The sequence below is a fragment of the Leucopleurus acutus genome (assembly GCF_964270905.1).
Source record: "Leucopleurus acutus genome assembly, chromosome: 14".
Lineage (NCBI taxonomy): Eukaryota > Metazoa > Chordata > Mammalia > Artiodactyla > Delphinidae > Leucopleurus > Leucopleurus acutus.
In genome coordinates, this window is record NC_139156.1 from 47551580 (window position 1) to 47577396 (window position 25817).

Genomic DNA, 25817 nt, shown 5'->3' on the forward strand with positions numbered 1-25817 from the left:
CGCGCCGGCTTGGGCTCGGTCGGCTCTGCGTGGCTCCGGACGGCCGTGACCGCTGGCCGTACCGTGCGCCCGGCTGCGCGCCCAGCTCTGCCCCGCGCGGATCTCGACATCCCGCGCCCCCGCCTGCCGGTGCTGCCCGCGCGCCCTCCCGCCGCAGGGTTTGTTCTCAGCCTCCTGTGCGCCCTCGATCTACCTCCTCCTCCTCTTCCCCGGCTCCGACCCCTTCGCCACCGCCACCCATCATGGCCCGTGGCCCCGCTCGGACCAGCCCGGGACCGGGGTCCCAACTGCTGCCGCTGCTGCCGCTACTTCTGCTGCTGCTCCAGGACGCGGGCGGCAGCCACACGGCCCCCGCCCGGTCCGCCCCGCCCGCAGCGGCCGACGGCCTGGCGGGGTACAAGAACCCCCAGCGGTCTCCAGGGGACGCGGCCGCTGCGCTAGGCCCCGGCACCCAGGACATGGTCGCTGTCCACATGCTCCGGCTTTATGAGAAATACAGCCGAAGGGGCGCGCGGCCAGGAGGGGGCAACACGGTCCGCAGCTTCCGGGCCCGGCTGGGTAAGTAGAGGCGGCCCTGTGGCCCCCTTCTCTTCATCCTCCCCGGTCCTCCTCACGTGTCCATCCTCCCACCTCTGCACCTCCGCTTTGCCTCTTCCTTCTAGTCATTGACTGGTTCATTCATTCTTCCATTAACTATTCCCCCCACCGCCGCCCTCCCCAAGCACTCTGTGCCGGGCCCTGAGCCTCCCGTGGGGACGCCGAAGTGGCACAGAGTGACAGAGTTCCTGCCCCTGGGGTGCCGCCAAACCTCGGAGGGTGTCACACTTGCCGGACACAGACGACCCCATCCACAAGGCTTTAAGCACAGCGTGGAGATGGGACTGGGCTGGGGGAGCTCACCGTGTGTGTGTGTCAGGGCTCGGGGGGTAGGCTGTGCTGGCTCTTGACAGATGAAGGAGGCACTGAAGAGAGCCCATCAGGTGGGTGCAGTGCAGCCCTGATGGAAGTGCCAGGCGCTGGGCCCAGGCAGGGGCTGTGCCCCTCTAGCTGGTGCACTTAGTGGGTGTGGCAGTTGGGGAAGCGGGGTGGACTGAGAATGGCCTTGGGTGCCCAGCCTTGGGTACATGGGACTGAGGCCTGCTAGGCACTAGCATGGATTGTTCAGACTATGGGGGTTTGAGGAAAGGTCTAGAAGCTTGGGCAGTGGGGGTTCCCAGCCCCCCTCCTGCCCTTGCCCCTCCTGGGCAGATCCTTTCCCCTTTCCCCACACCTTGGATGGAGCTGCACCGAGCCCTCCCTGCCCTGCTTCCGAGAGCATTTCAGAATCCTGCCTCAGCTGTCTGCCCGCCGGGGCTGGGTGACCTCTGCAGGCCCTGGGTGAGCAGAGACGAGGCGCAGGGGTGATGGGAAGACCCTGGTTGTCATGGAGATTACTCATGGTCTCAGAATGCCATTGCAGAAAATGTGAGTAGGGGTCCCCTGCAGCCCTTGTGAAGGAGGAGGCCATTCATCAGGAGAAAGACCATTGGTCTGTAGGGCCCCCTCTTGAGGTAGAGGGGGACAAGCCCACCACTGGGGCCAGACAGCTTGGAGTCAGATCCGCCACCTCCCTGTCGATCACTGGCTGTGTTACTTAGGGTACCACACCGTGGCCTCAGAGCCAGACGCTGGAAGCTTGGTCTCGCATAAACATGTACTGGGAGCTCCTGCCGCAGAGAAGCCCCTTCCCCCCATCCTCTACTGGGCAGACTCACTAGGTTCCAGGCCAACTAGATCTAACTCCATCCTCCCTGGTACCTTTTATTCACTTCTTGGGGCCCATTTCTGGAGTATCATTATTAAGTCACTCAAGAATCATCTAGCATGACTATGATCTTGGGCAAATCACTGAAGCTCTGTGGACTTGAGTGTGCTCATCCACAAAATGGTCAGGTCATGGTAATATCTTCCCTGTAGCAATTCAGGAAAGATGACATGAGTTGATATGTGTAAGCGCTAAGCCCAGCACCGGCCAGGTTAAGTGTTGGTGCATCATGTTTCCCTGGAGTACAAAAGACTTGTGTTCATATAGGTGTAGACTTGACCTTGCATCCATAACTCAGTCCCCAAAGCCTTGCACTTGAGGAAAGCAAGACCAGCAAGTTCACTGCTGCAATAAGGGATGAGCACGCCCACTGAGCCCACCCTGTTGCTGCTGGCCCAGGCATGGAGGTGCACGGTCTGTTTTTCAGTCTTCACAGGCTGAGGGTGGTACAAGCAACACTTAGCCCTGAAAAGGATCTGGCGACAGTACTTCAGATCCAGTCCTCCCATTTTACAGATAAGGAGACTGAGGCCAGGCCAGGGCAAGCTGTTCACAGTGGCAGTGGTTGGCACCGTCCATCTGTCAGGCTCATGCTGTTCTCACTGCTAGTCCCCTCCCCCAACCTCCATCAGAACTGAGCCCAGGACTTAGGAGACAGAGGATGGAACAGATCCTGGGAGATCAGAATTATTCTGGATCAGTCTAGGACTATTTGACAAATCCAGTACTCTTGTTTGGAACCATTTGAAACAGCCATGGGTACAAGTCCCAGCTCCACCTGCTACTAGTATGTGTGTACACATCACGTTACCTCTCTGAGTATCAATTGTTTGTGCACGTAGTGGGGGTGGGGTGAAGATTCAATGGGATGAGGCGGGGTTTGTGCCTGGCAGAGAGTAGGCCCAGGCAGCTTGGTTTCGCTTCTCCTCCCCTGACTGAAGTTTCTTCATACCCAGTCCCTCACCAGCCCTCAGAAGGGCCTGCTTTGTGACCCAGCGACGAAGCTGTGAGCCTGGGTGGGGACCCCTCATTTCATGGATGAGGCACACATGTGGGGGGCTTCAGCTCTGGTCCTGCTCTGTGACGGTGACCTCTGCTGCCTCGGTGGGGTGTTCCCTGCAACCCGTGTTACAGTGGAACTGTGTCCCTTGCCTGCCTCTAGGCAGCTCAGCTCAGGTTCCAAGCGCAGGCTGTGAGCTGGGCTGGTAAGGGCCAAATCCTGAGTCTGTGACTGGGGCCAGGGACTGAACTCGTCTATGACTCCGTTTTCTTCACTTCTAAAATGGGACTAATAACGCTCTCTTCCTTATAGGGTTTTTTAAATGAACTGAGGTATGTTCAGTGCTTAACACAGTGCCTGGCACGTGTAAGTTCAATAATGCTTTAGCTCTACTATGATTACTCCAGCCACCCAGCTCCTTCCCTCCCTTCCGTTGCTCCTTGAAGTGCATCAGTGGAGAGAGCTTCTGAGCCTGACCATAAGGGTTAAGGTTAGACACCTGCAGCCTCAAACGACCTGCATTTAAATCTAGGCTTTTCCACCTACGTATGTGATATTGGGCAAGTTACTTAACCTCTCTGAGGTTGGTGTCTTCATCTCTAAAATGAGAGTACTAATACGTACTCATCTGTCGAGAGTGCCAAATGTCACAGTCAGTTCCCCAAGTCTTTCCTGAGCTCCTCATTCAGTGGCAGGTGCTGTAAGCTCAGAGGACACAGAAAAGCAGAGAGTATTGGCCCTGCCCCGAAAAGCTCACGGGCTGGTGGAGAAGGGAGAAGTAAACAGAAGAATGTGTGCAGTGGCACAGGTAGGACAATGGAGTGAGAAAGGGCTGGGGGTGGGCTTCAGGAGTCCCAAAGGACAGCACTGGCCTGGCAGGGGAAGGGCCAGTGGGGAGGGTCCAGTGAAGCCTTCGCAGAGCAGGGGAGGCCCCAGACAGACTCTGAAGGGCAGCGGGTGTTAGCCAGGTGTAGAAGTGAAGCAGAGCCCTATTGCCTGGAACTGTGAGGCGTTTGGTTTCAATGAGGAAACAACAGGAAGAAAGAGGCAGAAAATGGAAGTGAACCAGTGGGCCACCAAGGCCCGTAAGCAGTGGGGCAGTATAGAGAGTGTGTATGGCGAGAGAGGGGCGAGGGAGGGAGAGGGGGAGGGAGGGAGAGAAGAAAAGAGGAGAGGGGAGAAGGAGAGACAAGAGATTATAAGGGAAATGCATACTTATCCAGAAATCATAGAAAATCACAGTAAAGAAAAGAAATCACAATCCAGATATAACCAGAGTTAATATTTTGTGGAATATTTTATATAGTTTTTACCCTAATGGGATCAGAGTTGCAGCAGGTAAAACTTGTTATATCTTCGTTCTCATTTGAAGTTACCGTTTTCTTTTTCATTACTGGTCATCCTGAATTGTTTTTCATGCTTTTTGACCATTCGAAATTTTTCCCGTGGAAACTACTTCATCCACTTGGGGTTCTGGTCTTTTTCCTACTGATATGTGGAGGTTGTGAAGGATGTTAACTCTTCATCTGTAATAGATGATTCCCTGTGAAGCACGAGTGTGGTGTGAGGGTGACAGTGTCCTGGGGTCACAGTGGTGGTCAAGGTCAGACTGTGGGCTAAGACAGTGGTGGAAAGATGCAAAGTTCAGGGTGGTTGTGGAGAAACAGGATGTGGAGAAATAGGAACTAGGATAAATTGCATGCAGGAGGGCGAAGAGGCTGTGAAAATTCTCAGGCTCCTGCTGGAGAGGGTGGACAGGTGGCAGTGCCTCCCGCTGGGCATGAGGGCAGGGAGCAGGGGTGGGGGATCCTGAGTGTAGCAGTAGCTTGTGCCACCACATGACCACTGTGTTCTGAGCATGTGCTGGGTGCCAGACACCTTGCTGAGAGCACTGCAGAGATGAGCTCACAACTTCAGGAGGCACTTACACGTGTTCTGTTTGATTAGCAGATGGGGCAGAGAAGTTGTGTGACTTCCTAAGGCCCCACAGCTAGTCGGTGATGAAGCAGGGTTTAAACCCTGACTCTGGAGCCTGCCTAAAAATAGACACTCGGTACACATTAGTTCTCTTTCCTTCTCTGCACCACCACTGGTGGCCCACCACTTCCTTTCTTCAGTTTATTATGTTGGTGCTTGCATCTTCAGCCCGGCATTCTCGCTCTGGTCACCCTGATGGCTGTTTCAGGGGCAATGAGTGAAGGGACAGATCTCCAGGTGACTTGGATTCTGTTTCTACAGAGCAGAGCAGTCTGAGGGTCGTCTTGGCCTGAGAGCTGGCCAGCAGGGAGCTTGGGAGCACCCTTGGACTAGGACCGCTTCCCTACCTCTTTCCTCTCTAGTCCCATCCCTAAAGAGTTGGGAAGGAGGTTGAGTGCCTAGTAGAGTGGACCTCACTAGGGTTCTCAGATTTCCAAAGACCATAGAGAGATCAACTTGTCTAAATAAGATCAGTCCTTTCTTTCCTGGAGAGTCAGAATACAAAATAATCCAAATAATGACTTGTGTTTGCAAAATATTTTAGAGTTCACAGCACATGATCTTTGTTACATTAGCTGTTAAGCAGACCCGGATTCTATCCAGAGCACCTGGTTGGGGAGGGTGGGGAAGGGCGTGGGCTTGGGGTCAGACAGGCCCGGAAGCATGCCCTGGCTCCGCCCCTTACCAGCTGGGGGACTTTAAGCACTTTAAGCAAGTTATGTAGTCATGTAGTCATGTACCCTCTCTGAAGCTCCATCTCTTTGTCCATTTGCCATGTCTGCTGCCCTCATTGTGAACACGAGGAATCAAGCATGCATATATGCTTGGAACTTGGAGCTTCCTAATCAGTAAACAATATTATTCCCATTTTAAAGATGAGAAAACTAAGGCTCAAGGGGAAGTGACTGGACAAACGTCCTGCTGTGCAGTGCCTCCAGCTGGATTTGCATAATCGGCTACATCTTTCCAAAGGAGACTTTCTGGACTTCTTTCAGGATATTCACTGAGCCCCAGGGCAGCAGGCCAGGAACCCCCTTTGTTAAGTGAAGCAGAAAGATCTAGCAAAGACCCCTCCCCTCCCCTGCCATTCAGCACACATTTCTGAGCGCTGATGATCACTCGGGCCTCGTGCTAGGATCTAGGGATACAGCAGTGCACACAGCTGGCAAAGCCCCACCCTCTTGGAGTTTGTGTTCTAGAGGGAAAGAGAAACAATCGCAAGGAAATATATTATATCAGGATGTCCCAGAGTGACGTGAAGACAAATGAAGCCAGGGACAGACAGAGCGATGGGGCTGTTCCTTCAGCCAAGGGAGTCAGTGGTACCCTTTGTTAGGGATGCCGCTTGAGCAAAGGCCCAAAGGAGAGAGGAGTGATTCCTGGAGGAGAGGTGATGACAGCAGAAGGAAGAGCTGGGACAAAGCCCTGAGACGGAGCTTCATGTTTGTAAGGACAGGAAGGCCAGGGTGACTAGGGCAGAGATGGGGGTGTGGGGAGCAGATGGAGTTGGGGAGGTAAGCAGGCCAGATCAAGTAGGGCCTTGGTAAAGGGTTGAGTTTTATTTGGGGGGCAATAGAGAGCTCTGAGCAGGATGCTGACCTGAGGTCGAAAGCACCCAGCCCGCCGGGGGCCTCTCCTGGGCACGGCTCTGTGAAGCTGCGACGGGCGCTGCAGGTGGGCGTCCCCACCATCACTGTCTGTCTCGTCCTTGGGCTGAGCTCCTCTGAGTGCCTGGAATCACCTTTGCTAGGACCCTGCTCAGCGCAGCACTTAGCCCAGAGTAGGAGTTTCCCAAATATTTATCTGGAAAAGGGAGGGAGGCAGGGAGGGGCGAAGGAAGGGAGAGAGGAATGACAGGAGGGAGGAAGGAAGGATCTTTTCTAGCTGACCATGAGATGGGAGCCACAGGCACCAGCACAGTTCATAGCAAATAGGGACTTCTCTTTGGAGATTCTCCTTTGTGACCTGGGCTCATCCAAGCTGGGAGGCTTCAGGTAGGTGGCCTTCTCTCAGCCACAGCCTGGAGCCCCCTGCAATGCAGGCATGCAGGTACAATCAGAGAGCTGGGCCAGCCTGTGGCCCTTCGTGCCCTGGAGATGGGAGTGACCCATCTCCACCTCCACGGTTCCCAGCGGGGAGGGTCATCACGCATCAGACTGCCTTGTGAGGAGCGAGCTGCCTATGGCCAAAGGCATTCAAGACAAATGGAGGAAAAACTCCTGCCCTGAGTGTAATTAATCCGGCTGCCTGACCTCTAAGGTTCTTCCCGCTCTGAGCTCCTGAGCGTGCTCTCTGTGGTTCTCCATCCTAAGGGAAGGGCAGCATTTGCTGTCCCTCTCCTGCACCCCGTGCAGAAATAACCTCCAGGGGAGGGCACCCCGTCCTCCTCCACAACACGTTTTGCCACCCTGGGGCGGCCCTCCCAGCACCTTCATTGGGCCGCACCCACCTCAAGCCAAGGTTGCTGTCCCTGCCTTGGTGGTCACAGTTATCCTTCTTTACAGTTATCTCCTTCTTTACCTTGTCACTGGAAGGGGGCCCAAGGTGCTTTTCTCTGGGAAGCCCCATCTCGGTTCCCCCAGTCTGCTGTTTTCCTTCTCACCGAGAGCCACAGGTTTCTAGGCCAAAGATGCTTGCATCCTGCTGTGAAGGGCCAGCTCTTTGGAAGGAGTCAGACATGTCTATTTTAGAGCCTCTTAAGTGTTCTCGCACAAAGAACCTGTTAGCGGAACAATGGAGTTGACTTGAATTGGATAAAAGAAAAACACTTTTTCTGCTGTGTTAGTTGGACCATTGAGTACGAGGGGCCCGAACTGGTGTAGGAGGAGCTTGCTCTGCCGGCCTTGGTCATTTAGACAAAAGTGGCACAGAAGCACATAAGGGGGCTTCCCCCTTTGTGCCTGGCACATTACATATGTTATTTATTTAATCCTCCAAGCATTCGGGTGAGATAGAGATTCCCTTGTCTCTCTGAGGCAGATGAGCAAGGCATGGTCCCGTTGAGGCCTGGGAGCCTGGTTCCTAGAGCCTTTCCCAGCTTGGGGGGTAGGGGCTGCCTTGTTGGTGAACTTGCACCCCATCCACAAGTCAACCCCAGATGTTGCAGATACACAGCCACCGCCCATCGTTGCTTCCCAAACTTAGAATCCCTTAGAATGCTGGTTAGAATAAGAATTCCTGGGCCCCATTGTCCCAGACCCTCTGAATCAGCATCTCCAGAGGAGGAAAGCAGTGATCTTTGAGCTTTGGGAAATGCAGGACTCGAGGACCATGACACTCAAGGCCGCAGTGTTTGGGGAAGCTAGGTTTAAATGTCATCAAGACTCGTGCTTCTCCTTATGTGTGGACGTATTGAGGGGCTGCTGTGGACATGCTGAGGGTTTTTTTCTGGGAATTAGGTACGGTAGTGTCTTTAGAATGTCACCCAAGCTTTGACTGACATTTATTGGGCCCTCTGACTTTTCCTCCCTTCCTCTTTCTTGTAGTCCCTTAAAAGTACATGAAAGTTCCCAATTGAATTATGCCTTCTTCCCAGTAGAATTATGCCTTCATCCCAATAGAAACAAGTAACCTTAAACTGAAGATTTTGGTTAAAAAAAATGCCAGCTGAATCTGTGGACGCAGGTGTCAGAGAAACTGTGACCCATTTTTTTCTACACACACACACACACACACACACACACACACACACACACACACACACATTCCCACTCTTGGAAGCCCTGTACCTCTCCCAGCTTCACCCAGCAGACAGACCCCTGGCAACAGGAAATAGGGCAGCGGGAGGGAGACAGCCCACCTGACAGCTCTGGTCTCCGGCTCTCCTGCAGCATCTCAGGGAGATGATGCCTCCCTCCCATCCAAACCCTAGAGAGGGCTTGCTATTCCCAGACCTCATGCTGCCAGGGCCTGGGGCAGCTTTCTGCCCTGGGGTCCTGGTGTACACCTGGTAGAACCAAGAGAGAAAGGAAAGAGTGGTTGACAGCCCCAGGGATGCAGGGGCCAAGAGTATTCTCGAGCTGCAGATGTGATGTTTGAGGGAGATGGGAGTGACCCATGTGATGTTTGAGGCCGGTCCTCATCGTGGTTCCGGCCTCTGGAGAGCAACCTGGATGTTGGAGATTTTATTGAGTGACCTGGTACAACCCTGACAGTGCTTTTTCTTTGTAAAAAACAAGTTTAAAAGGGCTTGGGCAGAATAACTAGCAGACACCCAAATGGCTGTGTTCTTAAGCCCAGTTTCCCTCAGAAGCCGCTCAGAATGCTGAGACAGCGTGAGGCACTCTAATTTACCTCATTTGGAAGAAGGACTGCATTTAATGTCTATAAAATAGAAAGCTGTGCAGATACAGGGGGGCTACTGTCAGCAGGGCTCGGACCCAACCCAACTATCCCGAATACCTGATTCCATCTTATCTCATGAATGAAGATGGGGGAGATCATTTGTTCACTGAGAGGCGTTAGAGTGCAGAGGCAGGAACTGGAGCTCCAGGGTCCAGGAGCCCTGAGCATCTACCCTGTCTGCCACCTTTTTTTTCTTCCTTTCTTTGCAATGGGATATGACAGCCCCCAACCTCTCTGACTTCAATCCCTCATCCTCATCTGGTCCCTGAAAATAGTAAAGGGTGCCCTCCTCAGTTCCATGTGAGGATTACAGGAGATGAGGAAAGCCTGCCGGCCTGAAAGTGCTCCCTCAATGGGCGTTCCTCCTCCACTTCCTGGACGGGACACCCTATGAGCATGGGGCCCTGTTCAGGAGACAACCTAACAGGCTGTGGTCTGTCCTTCCCTCGCAGAAGTGGTCAACCAGAAGACCGTGTATTTCTTCAACCTGACTTCCATGCAGGACTCAGAAATGATCCTCATGGCCACATTCCACTTCTACTCGGAGCCGCGGTGGCCCCGGGCACGCGAGGCACCATGCAAGCAGCGGGCCAAGAATGCATCCTGCCGCCTGCTGCCCCCGGGCCCGCCTGCACGCCAGCACCTGCTCTTCCGAAGCCTCTCGCAGAACATGGCCACGCAGGGGCTGCTCCGTGGGGCCATGGCCCTGCTGCCCCCGCCACGGGGCCTGTGGCGGGCCAAGGACATCTCCCCCATCATCAAGGCGGCCCGCCGGGATGGCGAGCTGCTCCTGTCCGCCCAGCTGGATTCTGGGGAGGAGGACCCGGGGGTACCCAGGCCCGGCCCCCACGCACCCTACATCCTCATCTATGCCAACGACCTGGCCATCTCAGAGCCCAACAGCGTGGCAGTGACACTGCAGAGATATGACCCCTTCCAGGCTGGGGACCAGGAGCCTGGAGCAGCCCCCAACAGCTCGGCAGACCCCCGAGTGCGCCGGGCCACACAGGCCATGGGGCCGCTGCAGAACAACGAGCTGCCGGGGCTGGACGAGAGGCCGGCACATGCCCCCCACGCCCAGCACTACCACAAGCACGAGCTGTGGCCCAGCCCCTTCCGTGCACTGAAGCCTCGGCCGGGCCGCAAGGACCGCAGGAAGAAGGGCCAGGATGTGTTCATGGCCTCCTCGCAGGTGCTGGACTTTGACGAGAAGACGATGCAGAAAGCCCGGAGGAAGCAGTGGGACGAGCCGCGGGTTTGCTCCCGGAGGTATCTGAAGGTGGACTTTGCAGACATCGGGTGGAACGAATGGATCATCTCACCCAAGTCGTTCGACGCTTACTACTGCTCAGGAGCCTGCGAGTTCCCCATGCCCAAGGTAGAGTGTGTGGGGTCGCCCCGCTGTGTTCTGCCCCTGGGCTAATTGTGACTCTCAGCTCTGCCCCTGCAGGCAAGTCCCTCTGCCTCCTCACTGTTTCCTGTCTGTAAATAGGGATAATGACACCTCCCATCTACTCAAGGCAGAGAATAGGTAGACAGACGTGCCAAAATGTCAGCCTGTTGGGTGGATACAGCCCACAGATGGATGGGGTCTGGCTGTGCCTTCAGTGAATTTGAGTTTTAAATCAGAACCTTTCTTCTTTTGCAAAACAGGAGATCCATCTCCTTAGGTGTGTTCCCACATAGCAATATCCACAGAGGCTGAGGAGAGCCTGGCCCCCTGCACACGGGCTAGGTCTCTTAAGCCCCCTCCTCACCAAGCCTCTTCTAGAAACCTGGCCTGGATCTCAGGGCGTTGGTGTCTGTGACCAGCACAGAGCTGGCCTCAGTGGCTTCCCAGTGTGACCGTCCATCCCCCACCCCCGACTCAGGGCAGGAACTCACAGGGTAGCCAGCTCTCATTGCACACGAGTCGGCAGGACACACAGCACGGGGCTGCTTTCCCCGTTGCACTGGCCCGGGTTTTCAGATGCTCTCCTTCCCTCCAGGCTGGGCCATGGTTCTGTCCATCCATCTCCCCACATCCTGAACCACGGTGGGCTGGCTGCCTGCTGATGTCGACCTCGGCACAGAGCACACACTTTCCTCCTACTTAGCTCCTCTGCTGAGTTCCAGGTCATGCCTTCCTCTCCAAGAAAGGAAGTCAGCGCGTAAATCCACTGTGAACGTAAATAAATCAGCCAGCTGGGAAATCCCAGACCCAGACGCGGGGCCGCATTAACCTGTTTGGGAATTAAGAGGCTTCTGCTCAAAGCCGTGCATGTGCAGGAGAGAGGAAGGGAGGTGTCTGACAGAGAGACAGGCGTCTGCTGGAAGGGCCCGGCCCGGGGGATGCAGGGTGAGTACGGCAGGCTCCTGCTGGCTGACCCTGCGCTTACCTTATCAGTCTGCCTGGCTGTCTTTCCACCTTCCCTGACACCAGCCTGAACTCCCCAAATGCCGGTGTCCCTCTCCTCCCACCTCCCCCCACCAGAGGCACTGTGCATATAAAACTCTGGCCGACAATGAGCTGAAGCACCTGTGACGTGGTCCTCTTCATCTTGTGGGAGGTGCCGTGTTTGCTGCTGGGACCCAGACTCTTCTGGATGTGAGAGGCTGCCTGGGGAGGGAGGGGAAGAGAGCTGGTGTGGGCCCAGCGAGCATAGTTTCCAAGCCAGACTACTTTCTAACTGAGGGCTCCTGGTCCAGTTATTTAGTCATTTGAAGCCTCAGTTTCACCAGGAAACTTAAAGTCGTACCCACCCCATAAGGTTGATTCAATGACAAAATGGGGTGATGCAGGTGAAGCAGCGCCTGACACCCCAAAATCAGACCCACCTGGGAACTGCGAGTTTCCAGCCCCATCACACTGATGCACTTGTGCCTGGAGGGCTTCCCCTCCTGTGCTGAGAACATGATCACATGGCAAGCGTGTCGGTGCTCCCTGGACTGTAAAGTCTGGGCAGCTATGGCCCCAGGCAGAACCTCCAATCTTCTCCACTGCCTTCCCTCTGGGGCTCCTGCCCAGTTCCTGGTGCTCCTCGGGGATGTGTGACGCGCAGGTGCCCCCAAGTGGCCAGTGCCATGTAGGGGATGTGCCTTCCCTCTGGGAGCCCGAAGGGCAGGAAGGCCTTTTGCAAAAGTCCCTAGGACTCAGTCTGCCACTGATTTCAGAAGAAATGTGTACCCAACCCTGTGATCTCACCTTTTCTTCTAGGTCAGTGCCTTTTCTGTGGCCTCAGTCAAGGGCATGCAGGCAGCGTGGTGGGTGGGTGAGGACTGCAGGGTAGGCAGAGTTCGGAGGTGACCATGCTCCTTTCCCCCTTGCAGATCGTCCGCCCCTCCAACCACGCCACCATCCAGAGCATCGTCAGGGCCGTGGGCATCGTCCCAGGCATCCCAGAGCCTTGCTGCGTTCCCGACAAGATGAACTCTCTTGGGGTCCTCTTCCTGGATGAGAACCGGAATGTGGTTCTGAAGGTGTACCCCAACATGTCTGTGGAGACCTGTGCCTGCCGGTAAGACCAGCCGCTCTGGAGTGGAAAGAACCTGCCCCGCCTGCACACAGCAGGGCAGCATTCTCAGAACCTTCTGGAGTGAGCACTTGACTCAGGGTGCAACTGCAAATGCAGGGCACAGCTTGCAGGCAACCATCTGTCACCCCAGGGCATCATTCTGGGGTCTTTCACTGCTGGTGACTCAGCCCCCTCAATGCCGGTCCGAATCCTTTGAAGGGATCTGGGAATTAGCCCTGGCCTGACGGTTGCCCACGGCCTGTCTGCTGTGCCCTGAAGGCCTGAAAACCGGACATGTCCACAGGCTGGGTTTTGTGACTATCATCTCATAACCCGGAAAGAAGACTACAGACCCGAAGGCACTCACTCCCTTCACAAGGAAACAACCTCTGTTTAAACAATCAGTTTAAAACACTTCGGGCCACAGTGTGATGCTGCAAAACGGCCTAAATAATGGTATAAATGGATGTTTTCTCTCAAAATCCACTGCAAACGCTTTTATACATACAGTATGCACATATAACCAATGCTGGTTTCTTTTTCTTAATATATGTTTTATTTTAAAACAAAAAGGAGGGCGTTGACACCGTTCCCCACAGAGGTGGTCAAGCTGGTTGAGCGTGCATTGTTTAAACGCGCTTATTGAAATAACCCATGCAGTGATACGCGGGAATACTAAAACATAACCAAGATTTTATATTTTTGTAAATTATACTTTCTATACTGTAGATTGTGTACGGTATGTGTTTTTATGGAAAGCTAATAAATTAAAGGGACAGTGGTATCTTCAAAAGCTGGATGTCACCCATTGCAAACTATGGATGGATCTCCATGTGTAGGTATGACATCTGGGTGGCTGCTGGGGTCACAGCCTTCTTTAGGAGCCAAGGCCCCTGTAGGCCGTCTCCACACTCTCTCATCTTTATCCTAAGCTCCAGATACCGGCCACTCCTATGCCTTCCAGGGTCCTGCCCACTCATATCACACCACAGGTCCCCACCCTGGGCTCGTCCAGGAAGGACATGGCCCAGGCAGGCACAGTGACCTCGACTTCTTAGCCTCAGAGGGGATGTCAAGTGATGGGGAGGTGCCTGAGATATTTAAAGGAACATCTATGGTAGCCTGGTCAGAGGGCTTCTACTTGGGGTAGTTCAAGCAAGAGATTCAGTAGAAGAAGTCAGGGGTCTCTCCAGAGATTTGGGGGCTCCTGAGGAACTGGAACATCTGCTTCTCCCTGCTTCCTAGTCAGCATCCCTGTCCCCAAATAGTCTCCCCCAAGTGGCTCCCTTATCCCTGAGTTGACATCGCCTTACAGTTGTAGTACCTGAAGCTGATTGACCAGCATTTCTGAAGGAGAAACTGGGTCCAACTGGGGGCAGGTGTATAACAGTCCCTCAGCTGGGAACTCAGAGGATGCCGTGGCCCCCAGTCTTCTCTTACTCGGAGAAGGTTGAAAAGCCATGAGCAGTTCTCCAGGATGGGACTTAGAAGGAGAAAAGGAGCCCAAGGCATCTGTCTTAGGTCAGGGTCCTGAAACAAGGGTTCCTGTGCAAGGCATGGATGAGGAAGTACTCCCAGGAGAAACAGGCAAGGAGTGGGTACAGCAGGACAGGAGGGCAAGAAACCAAGCATCCCAACCTTGCCTGGATCCTATGGGGAGCTCTGGCACTTAAGCTATACCTCTGGGTTAGTCCAGCTTCAAGGCAAGGATGCTGGATGTTCACACCCCCTCCCCAGGCTGCCCCCAGTGGAGAGATGGAAACTCTCCGTTCTCTGGCCCTCTACACAACCAGCCACTGTGGCTTAGGAAGCCCAGGCAGCCTCTGAAGAAGGCTACAACTGCAGCCACTGGAGGCAAAGCGGCCGACACTGAAGAGAGTACCCAGAACAGGTAGGTAAGGAGGGCTGAGGGTACCTGGGTTGGGGTCTAGGTATTTTCCCCATAAACATCTCTACTGTAAGCAGTTTCTTCACAAGCATTCTTGCTGCACAACTAATTGGCCATGAGGCCATTTTGCCATAAAAGATAAAATAACTGGGTGACAGTTCCATTACACTAGAAAATATAACATCAGTTTTTACAAATTCTTCCGTGAGCACAGTCATACCTCCCACCCATGAAAACCAAAAGTTTACCGATTTATCAAAGATATAAAAGAGGCAGCTACTGACAACAGTCTTCGAGAGCATTAGTGATGGATTCTTTAGCTCATTTAGATATGACACCTTGTTCTCTTAAGCTGTCTTTACCAAATTTATTATGCCGTGTTAGAAGTTGGAGGCAAAAGAAGAATCCACTCCTCCTATCCCTGCCAAAACAAATGTTTATGTGATTCCTGATGAGTAGAAGTCTCTCGAAAATGGTGAGCATTTTAACAAAAGCTGGCTTAGATTAGCTCAACCAAGGGTTTGCAAAAATTGATGTGTTATCATTTTCTAGTGTAGTATAACTGTCAAGCAGTGATTTTTTTTACAGCAACATGGCCTTAAGGCCAATTAGTCGTGCTACAAAACCGCTTACGGCGAAGATGTTTACAGCAAAAACACTGGACACACCTGGCTGGGGCCCAGCGGCATATGCTCAGCATCCCCTCTGAGGTGCTCCAAATGGTTGCGGGACATGTGTGTGAACAGCTGCCCTGGGCACGTGGCCCTGCCTCTTGGCAGAGATCAGGTGAGGCGAGGGGGGCGGTCCTTAAGGCACACACTGCCTTATTCCTGCAGGACTCGTACTGGGACTAAATGATTCTTTCATTGGATTGCTGGGATGTCTCAACTTGGTCTGCAAATCGGTCATGGCTTGGTTTGCCATGTCTAATCCTTTTTGAAATATGACAGGATATAAATTACTAGCAAAATAAGTAAAAACATTAGGGCTTGATGAGTTTCCAAATGCCTTTCTTCTCAATGTTAGATTCTTCATGTTCCCTTCTCCCCCTCAATTTTTTTCTCATCCAACTGCTCCCTTTCCATTTTTTGGTGAAGGTGGCGTGTCTTATAATACTTCTATCTTATTCTTTCTGGCATTTGCAATTTCTGGGAGATCTCCTAGGTTACTGTGAAAGGCTACAACTTCTCTGAGCCCTTCTGGATTACAAGGGTAGAGGGGGCGGGCCGGGAGGATCACCCCTGTGTCCAGCCATGGACAAGGGCTTCGTGCTTGTGCCAGGTTGGGTGGTACCCAGTGGTGATGACTTTGCCGTATGACGAAAGGAACTAGTGTCAGCAGGGTCCCCTCACATTTACAGAGCATCATGCATTTAGATACGATACTTCATTTAGCCTCACAGCAGCCTTGCAGCTTACTCCCCGCTGGTGCTTCAGAAAAACAGGCTCAAGACAAGTAAGTAATACAGCACCAATGTCTTAACCAAGACCACAGGTAACATCGGCTTTGACATGCAAGGCTGCCTGGTTCAAGGCCTGTGTAGCTGGTGTTGCCTCCCAGCTTCCTGAACAGTGACCCCCCACCACCAGCCAGTTAAGGTTGTCCCAATGGCCCTAAGTGGCCTTACAATAAAGCAAGGCTTTATAACGTTCAATAACGTGTTTTTTTCCCCTTAAAACCAAAATATCAACATCACATGATCACAAGAGCAAGAGGTCCCAGGACCCAGCCCTGGTGTGCGCGGGTCCCTGAGCTCACTACCTGCATCTGGGTCAGTCTGGAGGGGGCAGTGTGGTGCCTGCCGCTGAGCCCTAATCCTGAAGTTATACATCCTCTGGATGGGCAGAGCCTTAGTTCATGTGACAAATATAAACGGTACGGCTGCGAGCTGGAAACGTTAAGGCTGGGAGAAAAATTTGAAAAACTTTGGATGCAACCCTTTTACTCAACAAGCAGGGACACTGAACCTGGATACTACCAGGTGTCTTGCCTGAGGCGTCCCGATAGGTGCCTCTGTATGTCTAAGTCACTCGAAAAATGTCATCAGAGCCGTAGCCTGTAACTCAGGCTCCTTCTGTGGCCAGGATGGAGTCAGGGCCATGATGGGGAAGCCTACAGAAGTCTGGGGCTGGGGTGGGAGGGTTTGAGGAGAGGACTCCAAGGGAAGAGGAGTGGAGATGACTCCACCAGGATGGAAGAGCTGGACTTAGCTGGTGGCATAAAGCCATTGCAGGCACCAGCTTGTGCAAGACGTGTTTGATGGCAGCCCGGGCCAAGGTGGGCTGGAGTGGGCTTCGGCGGGAAATCTAGGAGGGCAGAACAAGCCTGGCAGCACTGGCTCCTAGCTGTGCATCAAAACATGGAAGTTAGAGCCGAGGACTATTTCTTTTTACCCAAAGCTGCAAACATAAAATCTCCTTCACTGATAAACTGATGCTTCTGAGGTTTCCGAGTCTCCTCTCTTCTACTCCCTAAGATGACGGCGCTCTTTCAAGCTTTGGTCTACTTTTACTTCTCGCTCAAGGCTAATCCAATCCTAGATTCCTCCAATCTCTCATAGCAGTCCTGTCTGTATGTATGAGGGTGGGTGAGCAAGGGAACGAATGAACTGTTTATTCATTCAGTGATTTAGCATCTACTCTGTGCCAAATACCATACCAGACAGTATACACACACCTGATCTCTTGGAAGGCTCATACGAATTTCCTCTTTTATTAAAACCAATGTGCAAACTTGAATGTGCATCAGAATCACCTGGAAGCCTTGACCAGATTGCTGGACTGAATCAGACTTTCTGATTCGGGGCAAGACTTAGCGTTTTTAACCAGTTTCCAGGTGCTGCTACTGCTGTGGTTCAGGGACCATGCTTTAAGAACAACTGTTCTAATAAATGTGCTGACCACCTGGGCACAGTCCAGAGACAGAGTGCACATTGGCTGAGTACTTACCGTGTGCCAAGAGGAAGCAGGATCTCAGGGAGGCGAGGCCCAGAGCTGGGAAATGACATACCTGCTGCTCTGCCTGGTTCATGCTCTCCCCTTACAGCCTCAAGGTCAGTCCAGTTTTCATTCCTCTGAGCAATGTGTGGGTGAGAGTGGAGCTTGAGAGGTTAACGGAAGGACAGGTGTCTTGTAGTCAAGTTTCTTGTGATGGAAGGGGCTCCTGACCCCGCAGAGGCAGCTGTATCACAGTTAATCAGTAACTCACCATTCCCCCCTCCCCCCAGCCCCTGGCCACCACCATTCTACTCTCTATCTCTATGCATTTGACTACTATAAGTACCTCATATAAGTGGAGTCATACAATATTTGTCCTTTTGTGACCGGCTTATTTTATTTAGCATATCCTCAAGGTCATGCACATTGCGGCATGTGTCAGAATTCCCTCCCTTTTTAAGGTTGAGTAATATTCCATTGCATGGATGTTTTGTTTATCCATTCATTGATCAATAGACTCTAGGGTAGCTTCCACCCTTTGGCTATTGTGAGTAATGCTGTTATGAACATGGGTATACAAATATCTTTTTGAGACCCTGCTTTCAATTCTTTTGGATATATACACAGAAGTGGAATTGATACATCACATGCTACACTACTTGGGGGAAGAGAAGAGGGGGAGAGGAGTGGTAAATAAGACCTTTTGTGGCTCAATTAAGGCAGCCCTTCCCTAAGAAGGGAAAGCTGGTGGAAGGAGAGGGAGTGGGTTCTTTTTTATGAGGACCCCACGTCATCTGGGAAAAACAAAACAAGACCCAAACCTTGTTCCCTAGAACAAGACCTAGAGTTAAGGGGATCTAGAGTTAAGGGGATCTGTCCAGAGGGACCAAGGCCCATATGTTCAGAAAGGTAGCAAGGTCTCTAGATCACCTTGAGGAAAGTGGGAGTTTAGGCTGTTAACTCAGGGTTCCCATAAGGACCTAGAAATTTGTGGGAGGTGGCAGGATGGGATGAGAGTGTGATCACAGCTGACCTCTTCTCTCAACCCAGCCACCTGCCACAGGGGAGTGCCTTCTAGAGAAAGGGTAAGCCTAGGAGGATGTCTAAGAAAGCTGTTACCTTGGTGCCCAACGGGGGACACCATGGGGCACCCGGGCAGAAACCTGGACCAGCCAGGGCATCCCAGCAGCTGTGCACCAGCAGCTATAAGATGTGTGACACCCACCCCAGCAGCAGAGCTGAGTGTCACTGAGAAGCAACAGCAGGTGGGACCTGCCAGGACCTCTATCCCACTTCCCGCTTCCAGCATTAAGAAGTTGGATTGATACCATTCCACCTCCATCTCCTTTGGACTAAATAAACCTACAGGGCTCTTGGACAATTCAGGAAAGGGATGACCTGAGAGAGAAAACCAGACTTTCCAATAATATGGATCAGGAGGTCTCATGCAATTACTTCAAAACAATAAAGGAGATGTGGACATATTGATACTCTGAATTTGTGGGGCAGATCATTCCAGAAATACAGAGGCATGTTGTCCTGCACAGTTCTGGGGGCGCCATCCTCATCACAGTCTATGTGACCAGGACCTCCAGGCAGTGTTCACATGCAGCCTCCACGGCCAGATGTGGTGACGGCCATATGTAAACAGGTCTGCAGTCCTATATCTGAGATCCCCAAATCCAAAAGAGAAAACCTGAAGTTTCTTTCAATTCCTTTCATGATAAAACCTGACCTGAATGGCTATCTGTGGGTTTTTTTGTTTCACTGCAGAAATGTCAATGTCTTTGAGTATAGGGGATCACCCCCAAGCCCACTGGGGATATTACAGTATACACTCCATGCCAAATTACCCAAATCTGAAGCTTTCTGAACTTCAAAACACTCCTGGCCACAAGGGTTTTCAATAGGGGATTGTGGAGCTGCATGTAATCTCAAAATGGTAACAGTGGCCATCACTGGGTGGTGAGATTGCAAGTTATTTTTATCTCCTTTCTAATACTTCGCACGTCCCAAATTATCTGCACTGCATATTACTGTTATAATCAGAAAAAAATATTTGTCATGTTTTTAAGAAAACGTCAGATAGCAACTCCTCCAGCTTCAAGAGCACATTCAGGCCACCCCTACTTACATCCCTTGACTCCACCTCTTGAATGTGACAGGCTTCTGGGCTGCCTCCAGGGACTAGAGCCCTGTGGGGGATGCCTGCCCAGCTCCCCAGCTCCTCCCAGCCCTCTCCCTGCTGCGAAGCTGCAGTCCTGCTTCCTGGGCTGTGCACCCGTTCATTTTTCCCTGCCTCAGGGAGTTCTTGCACTAAGCTGGCTCAAAGCCCAGCATGCTTCCTGCCCCCTCTGCAAGCAGCACTTCTGAAGCTGCACCCTTCCCATCCATCCTCCCTGGCAGTGTCCCCAAAGTACGGGGACAGCAAGTTCCGTCCGGGCCTGGCCACTGGGGATTCCTGTTTTCACTCCACCCCCCACCAGGGGTGGGGAAAAGCTGGGTGCACACCCGGGATCTCTGACTCCGACCGCCCTGGCCCCTTGTCCATCTTCCTGAACCTGAACCCTCTCCCCAGGACGCTGCCAGCTTGAAAAAACTTCACATTCAAATCCTCCTCAGAGTAGACTCCCAGAATATGTTTATGCTCATTCTTTGCTGTGGTCAAACCCACACATGATGGAAATGGACAGATCTGAGTGTGTGCCCACTGCCCTTAAAACAACACAGACTCTGGGGTCTCGCAGGGCCCGACTGGGCCACGGCTTGTCAGCTTCCTCAGGCGGGAACATCTCCTGGGCATGTACTGGCCTCAGAGCTTCCCTCCTCCTTTGTCTCCCAGATCATATGGTTCTCCTGACTGACAAGTGTGGTCCAAGCAGCCACTCAGCTGACGTGAGCCAAGACCGCACCGCCCAGACCAGTGACAGGGCTCTTCTGGGGTCCCAGGGCCAGCAGGATTCTGTGTGTAAGTGGTGTTTTCGTAGAGCAGCCCGGCACAGGGCTTCCTCCCCAGCTCCCAGGTCAGTCAGACCCTGGGGTGGAGAAGTTGCAGCCGGAATGCAGCCACCCAGCTGACTGGGGCTTAAGGCAACCGCCATGATGGTTAGCACATAATCACCTGAATCCTTGCAAGTCTCTTCTGAACCCGAGGCTCAGAGAGGCGAAGCGACTTGCTCCAGGTCATGCTTGTGAGGTATAAGTGAGGGAGATGGGATTTGAACCCACATCTGGTCTGACTCCAAAGTCCCCACCACCTCACTAAATTATACGTGCCACCTTCACCCATGATCTCTAAGGCTCGGGAACTCGCTTGACAGATGAGAAACCAAGGCACCGAGCGCTTGAGCCACAAATGCACATCCCAGTTCCACAGGAGCCAGGCTTCTTACTAACTCTGATACAGCCTCCACTCTACCACCTACCCTGGCTCCAGTGGTTAGCCAGGGGGCTTCTGGGAGTTTTGTGCTGTTGTTTCTATATTTGGAGGACTTTTTGGTCTTGTTTGTTTCCTGGATTCTTTGTTTCTGTGGCCCAGGAGATGGAGCACATGTCACCCTGTCTCGAGATTCTTCTGAACAGAGCTGGCAAGGAAATGAGAAAGGATCCTAATTAGGGGGCGATAACCCCACGGAGAAATTCAGATTTTTGCAGCAGGCCGTGTCCTTCCCACAAGCCCTGTGTGTTTGTCAGATGTTTATAGAGCCTTCATTAACAGAGAGCTCCCTTAGATAAGAGGCCTGAGTACAGCATCAAGGGCCAGATAAGAACAAGCGGAGGGCACTTCGGGGACGGCAGGCGGGTGAGAGCCTGTGAACTGGCCCGGGTGGGTGTGCGGTGCAGAGCGGTGGGCAGGACAATGCGGGCCGGCTCCTTCCCGGCTCCTCCCCGCACCCGCTAACACACCGCGGCTGCCGCACTCTCCGGAGCAGGGCTAGAGCATCCCAAGATGTGCCGCGGGGCGCTCTGGGTGGCCCTGCCTGTGCTCTCCCTGCTGGCCTGCTCCGCGCAGGGGAAGCCACTGGAGATCCGGGGGCGGGGGTCGGCTGGGGCAGATGCCCACCGCCTGCTAGGCGGGCCCGGGGGTGAGCGGGAGCGGGGCACCTTCGACCTGAGGATGTTCCTGGAGAACATGAAGGTGGATTTCCTGCGCAGCCTCAACCTGAGCGGAGTCCCTTCCCAGGATAAAACCCGAGCCGAGCCGCCGCAGTACATGATCGACCTGTACAACAGATACACCACCGACAAGACATCCACCCCCGCCTCCAATATCGTGCGCAGCTTCAGCATGGAAGGTAGAGTCGGCTCCACGGGGGCGCCCCGGGTCGGGGTGGGGGACTCAGTGGTCCAAGGCTGCGCTGCCCAGTATGGCGGCCACTGGACCCGTGGGACTTTACGTTTCAATTTAAATTAATTTAAATGAAATAAAATTAATAATTTAGTTTCACTAGCTTGGCTGCAAGTGCTCAGCGATCATGCATGACTATGGCTACCCTATAGGACAGTGGAGATTATAGAACAGTTCCGTCATCGCAGAAAGTTCTACTGGACAGCTCTGCTCTAGAAGATTCTCCCTCCCTGAGCCCAGAGCCACATTTAACACAGTAGGTGCTGAAGGAATGCCAGTTCCCTTCCTTCCATCCCTTCCCTACCTCCCCCTTCCCATACTGTCCCCTTCCTACTTAGACACAGACAACTTATTTAGCCTCCAACTAACTGGTATATTTTTAAACACCGAAGGAATGTCTATTTCTCTCTCATCAGAAGGTGTTTAAAATTCAGATAAATTCCTCCGAGACAGAAGCATCAACAACAAGAAGAAGTTGTCCGAGGACAACTTAATTATTTTCTAAATATAAATTAATTTCACTGATTTAGGAGGACTAGAAGATAACGAATGTCAGCTTAGGGCTTATGTCCACTAATTCACACAATGTAGGTGACATGATCTTGTGAGCAGGGAAGCCAAGGCTTGCAGACTCTGAGGGAACTTGCCCAGTTCACATGTTAGTTACGCAGCTGGATTCTGACCCAGGCCCACCTGTCTGCATAGCTCACTTTCCCTACAGCTGCAGCCTCTCTCTAACCAGCCAGGCACTCAGGGCTTCATCCCTCCTGGGCTTGAGACCTGCAGACTCTTAACAGGTATACGCCCTAGCTAAAGGATGCTGTGACCATGCTGCATGCCCGGCAAGGCTGTATTTTCTGATGGCCCAAAAGAAGAAGAAAATTCTGGATTTTATGTGAACTTGTCTGGTTTCTAAAACACTGACTTAATTTTTTTGAAATGAAGTCTGCAGGGCTTAATTTTTTGTTTTTTAATGTGGTCTGCAGGTCATACAGATACTGCCAGTGTCTCACTATGCCCATGGGGCGTGTCTGTAACCTCTGCTTTAGGGAAAGGCCAGGCTTCTTTGGCTGGACCTAATCACCAAATCCTGTAGTCTGGGAGTCCAGCATTCACAGCCATCTCAGTGACCCCTCCCCACTCCCCCCATCATTGTCCATGTCCTGGAAACAAGTGCTCTGATCTGATCCCAGCCCTGCCTGTGGCCAGTACTTCTGTGAAGGCCAATTATGCTTCCCTTCACAGATGGCCTGAGTACGGCTCAGAGGGGGAGGGTACTTGTTCTCTAAGTGTCTGATGCAGTCCCAGGGGCATCTTCTAGGTGTGCCACAGTAAGAGCACAGCAGGTGGTTAATGCACTGCTCATGGACCCCACTCATGACTCACATATGCCACGGTGGCTCACCACATGCTGCAGGAGCTAGACTGACACATCCATGCTGGGTGAGGGGACACAGAGAGCTGTGTGAAAGGCCATGTGCTTGGGGGTGGGGGAGCTGTGCCCAAGTAGGGAAGACGGTCTTAGGAGGACACAGAAATACTGATTGAGCATCTGCTGTGAACCAGGGACAGTGTTGGGTAAGTTCCATGTGCCTTCTTGTTGAAGGCTCATACCAACACTGGGAGGTTGGTAGGATGAGTCCCATTCTACAGATGAGGAAACTGAGGCCCAGAGAGACTCAGGACTTCTCCAAGGTCACAAGCCTAGAAGGGAGAGAGTCAGGATTGGCACTTCAGTCTGTCAGATACTGCCGGGTTTCACGACAGCACACAGTATCCCCTCATGTTGGCACATAGTAGGTGCTCAAAAAACACAACTTCTCTTCCCTCTTTGCGACCAGGCCATGGTATAATAGAGATGTGCTAATGGCCGGGTGTCAGCAAGGGGAGTAGGAAAGTGAAACAGTTGTGCGGCTAAAAGGCAAGGCCTATGTATGCCTAAAATGACCAAGCCGTTGAGGTTAATATATTTTTCCCTCAAACATTAAAAAAAAATCATCCACTTTCATTTTGCTCAGAAGTTACAATTCTGAATGGTTTTTTACACCATTTAGATGCTGAGATTTTTAGCAGCGCCATAATGTTGGAATTTTGCCATCCCCTCCCATGATCTCTCCTTTAAAATCATACGCTCAGGATCTGCACTCTGAGGCTGACAGTGTGCTTTTCTGTTTTGTTTATTTGATTCTTTCTTTTTTTTTATAAAGTGAGGATCGTTATATATGCACTTTGGATGCATACATAGGATGTATGCACTTTGGCGGTTAAACACCCTAAGTCCCAGTCTCCACGTCTGTAAAAGTGGAATAATAATTAGATCTTCTGGGGGTCAGTGTGAAGAGAAAAGTGAAATATAATATGCAAAGCTCCTGGTGCAAAGCTGGGCACGTAGTAAATGCTCAATAAACAGCTGGAGCTGTCAATTTCAATGCGATGCATCTCCTGCCTCTGTTTTTCTTTGGAAGATGCCAAATGTACGTTTTAAAATATCCTTCTAGGGCTTCCCTGGTGGCGCAGTGGTTAAGAGTCCGCCTACCGATGCAGGGGACACGTGTTCGTGCCCCGGTCCGGGAAGATTCCACATGCCATGGAGCGGCTGCGCCCGTGAGCCATGGCCGCTGGGCCTGTGCGTCCGGAGCCTGTGCTCTGCAACGGGAGAAGCCACAACAGTGAGAGGCCCGTGTACCGCAAAAAATAAAAATAAAAAAAGCTTTTAAATAAAATAAAATACACTTCTACATTAAGGGCTTAAGGGAAAACAAACAGACTTGATAGAGATAGACAATGTCATGCCAGATGCCCTTTCATCTAAACCATGAGTCTCAGCTTTGGTGTCATGCAAACAGACTCTCCCAGCAGATGACTGTCACCGTGTATTTGCATTTCAGATGCCATCTCTATAGCCGCCACAGAAGACTTCCCTTTCCAGAAACACATCTTGCTCTTCAACATCTCCATTCCCAGGCATGAGCAGATCACCAGGGCCGAGCTCCGACTCTACCTCTCCTGTCAAAGTCACGTGGACTCCTCTCACGAGCTGAAAGGAAACATGGTCATTTATGATGTTCTGGATGGAGCCAATGCCTGGGATGCTTCTGGGGGAACCAAGACCTTCCTGGTGTCTCAGGATATCCGGGACGAGGGCTGGGAGAACTTTGAGGTGTCCAGTGCTGTGAAGAGGTGGGTCCGAGCAGACCCCACTAAGAGCAAAAACAAACTGGAAGTGACAGTGGAGAGTCACAGGAAGGGCTGTGACAAGCTGGATATCAGTGTCCCCCCCAGCTCCAAAAACCTGCCATTCTTTGTCGTCTTCTCCAATGACCGCAGCAATGGCACCAAGGAGACCAGGCTGGAGCTCAGGGAGATGATCGGCCACGAGCAGGAGAGTGTGCTCAAGAAGCTGTTCAAGAACGGCCTGATGGAGGCGGGTGAGAACAAGGACGACGAGGAGGAGGATGTGCAAAGCCACACGGCTGTGAGCTCGTCTTCGGCCAGGCGGAAGAGGAGTGCCGGGGCCAACAACCACTGTCAGAAGACCTCCCTGCGGGTGAACTTCGAGGACATCGGCTGGGACAGCTGGATCATCGCGCCCAAGGAGTACGATGCCTTTGAATGTAAAGGCGGCTGCTTCTTCCCCCTCGCTGACGATGTGACCCCGACGAAACACGCCATCGTGCAGACCCTGGTGCATCTCAAGTTCCCCATGAAGGTGGGCAAGGCCTGCTGTGTGCCCACCAAACTGAGCCCCATCTCCATCCTCTACAAGGATGACATGGGGGTCCCCACCCTCAAGTACCACTATGAAGGGATGAGCGTGGCCGAGTGTGGGTGCAGGTAGTGCTGGCCCGTGGGTGGGGGAGGCAGGGTGGAGGGGGCTCCTAGTGAGAGGTCCTGTGTCCTGCTGGGCATGACAGAGACTAAGTCCACCTGGGTGGCAGCCTGGAGAAGGAAGGGGAGCCACCAGGTCCTTGTGGTAAAGACCTGCTCTCCCTCTCACGGCCCACCCCAAGCACACACCACTGGGTT

General features: G+C 52.6%; 2 protein-coding genes across 2 annotated transcripts; both read left to right on the forward strand.

Annotated features, from left to right (window-relative positions):
• Window positions 1-242: 242 nt before the first annotated feature.
• Window positions 243-12626, forward strand: GDF10 (growth differentiation factor 10; the record flags this gene model as incomplete). Its single annotated transcript, XM_082853946.1, has 3 exons — window positions 243-558; window positions 9578-10503; window positions 12435-12626. 3 exons carry the CDS (start codon window positions 243-245, stop codon window positions 12624-12626), a joined length of 1434 nt encoding a protein of 477 aa, XP_082710072.1.
• An 8766-nt stretch (window positions 12627-21392) lies between these two features.
• GDF2 (growth differentiation factor 2) lies at window positions 21393-25629 on the forward strand (the record flags this gene model as incomplete). The annotated part of the gene is made up of 2 exons (XM_082854062.1): window positions 21393-21738; window positions 24680-25629. 2 exons carry the CDS (start codon window positions 21393-21395, stop codon window positions 25627-25629), a joined length of 1296 nt encoding a protein of 431 aa, XP_082710188.1.
• Between the last annotated feature and the right edge of the window lie 188 nt (window positions 25630-25817).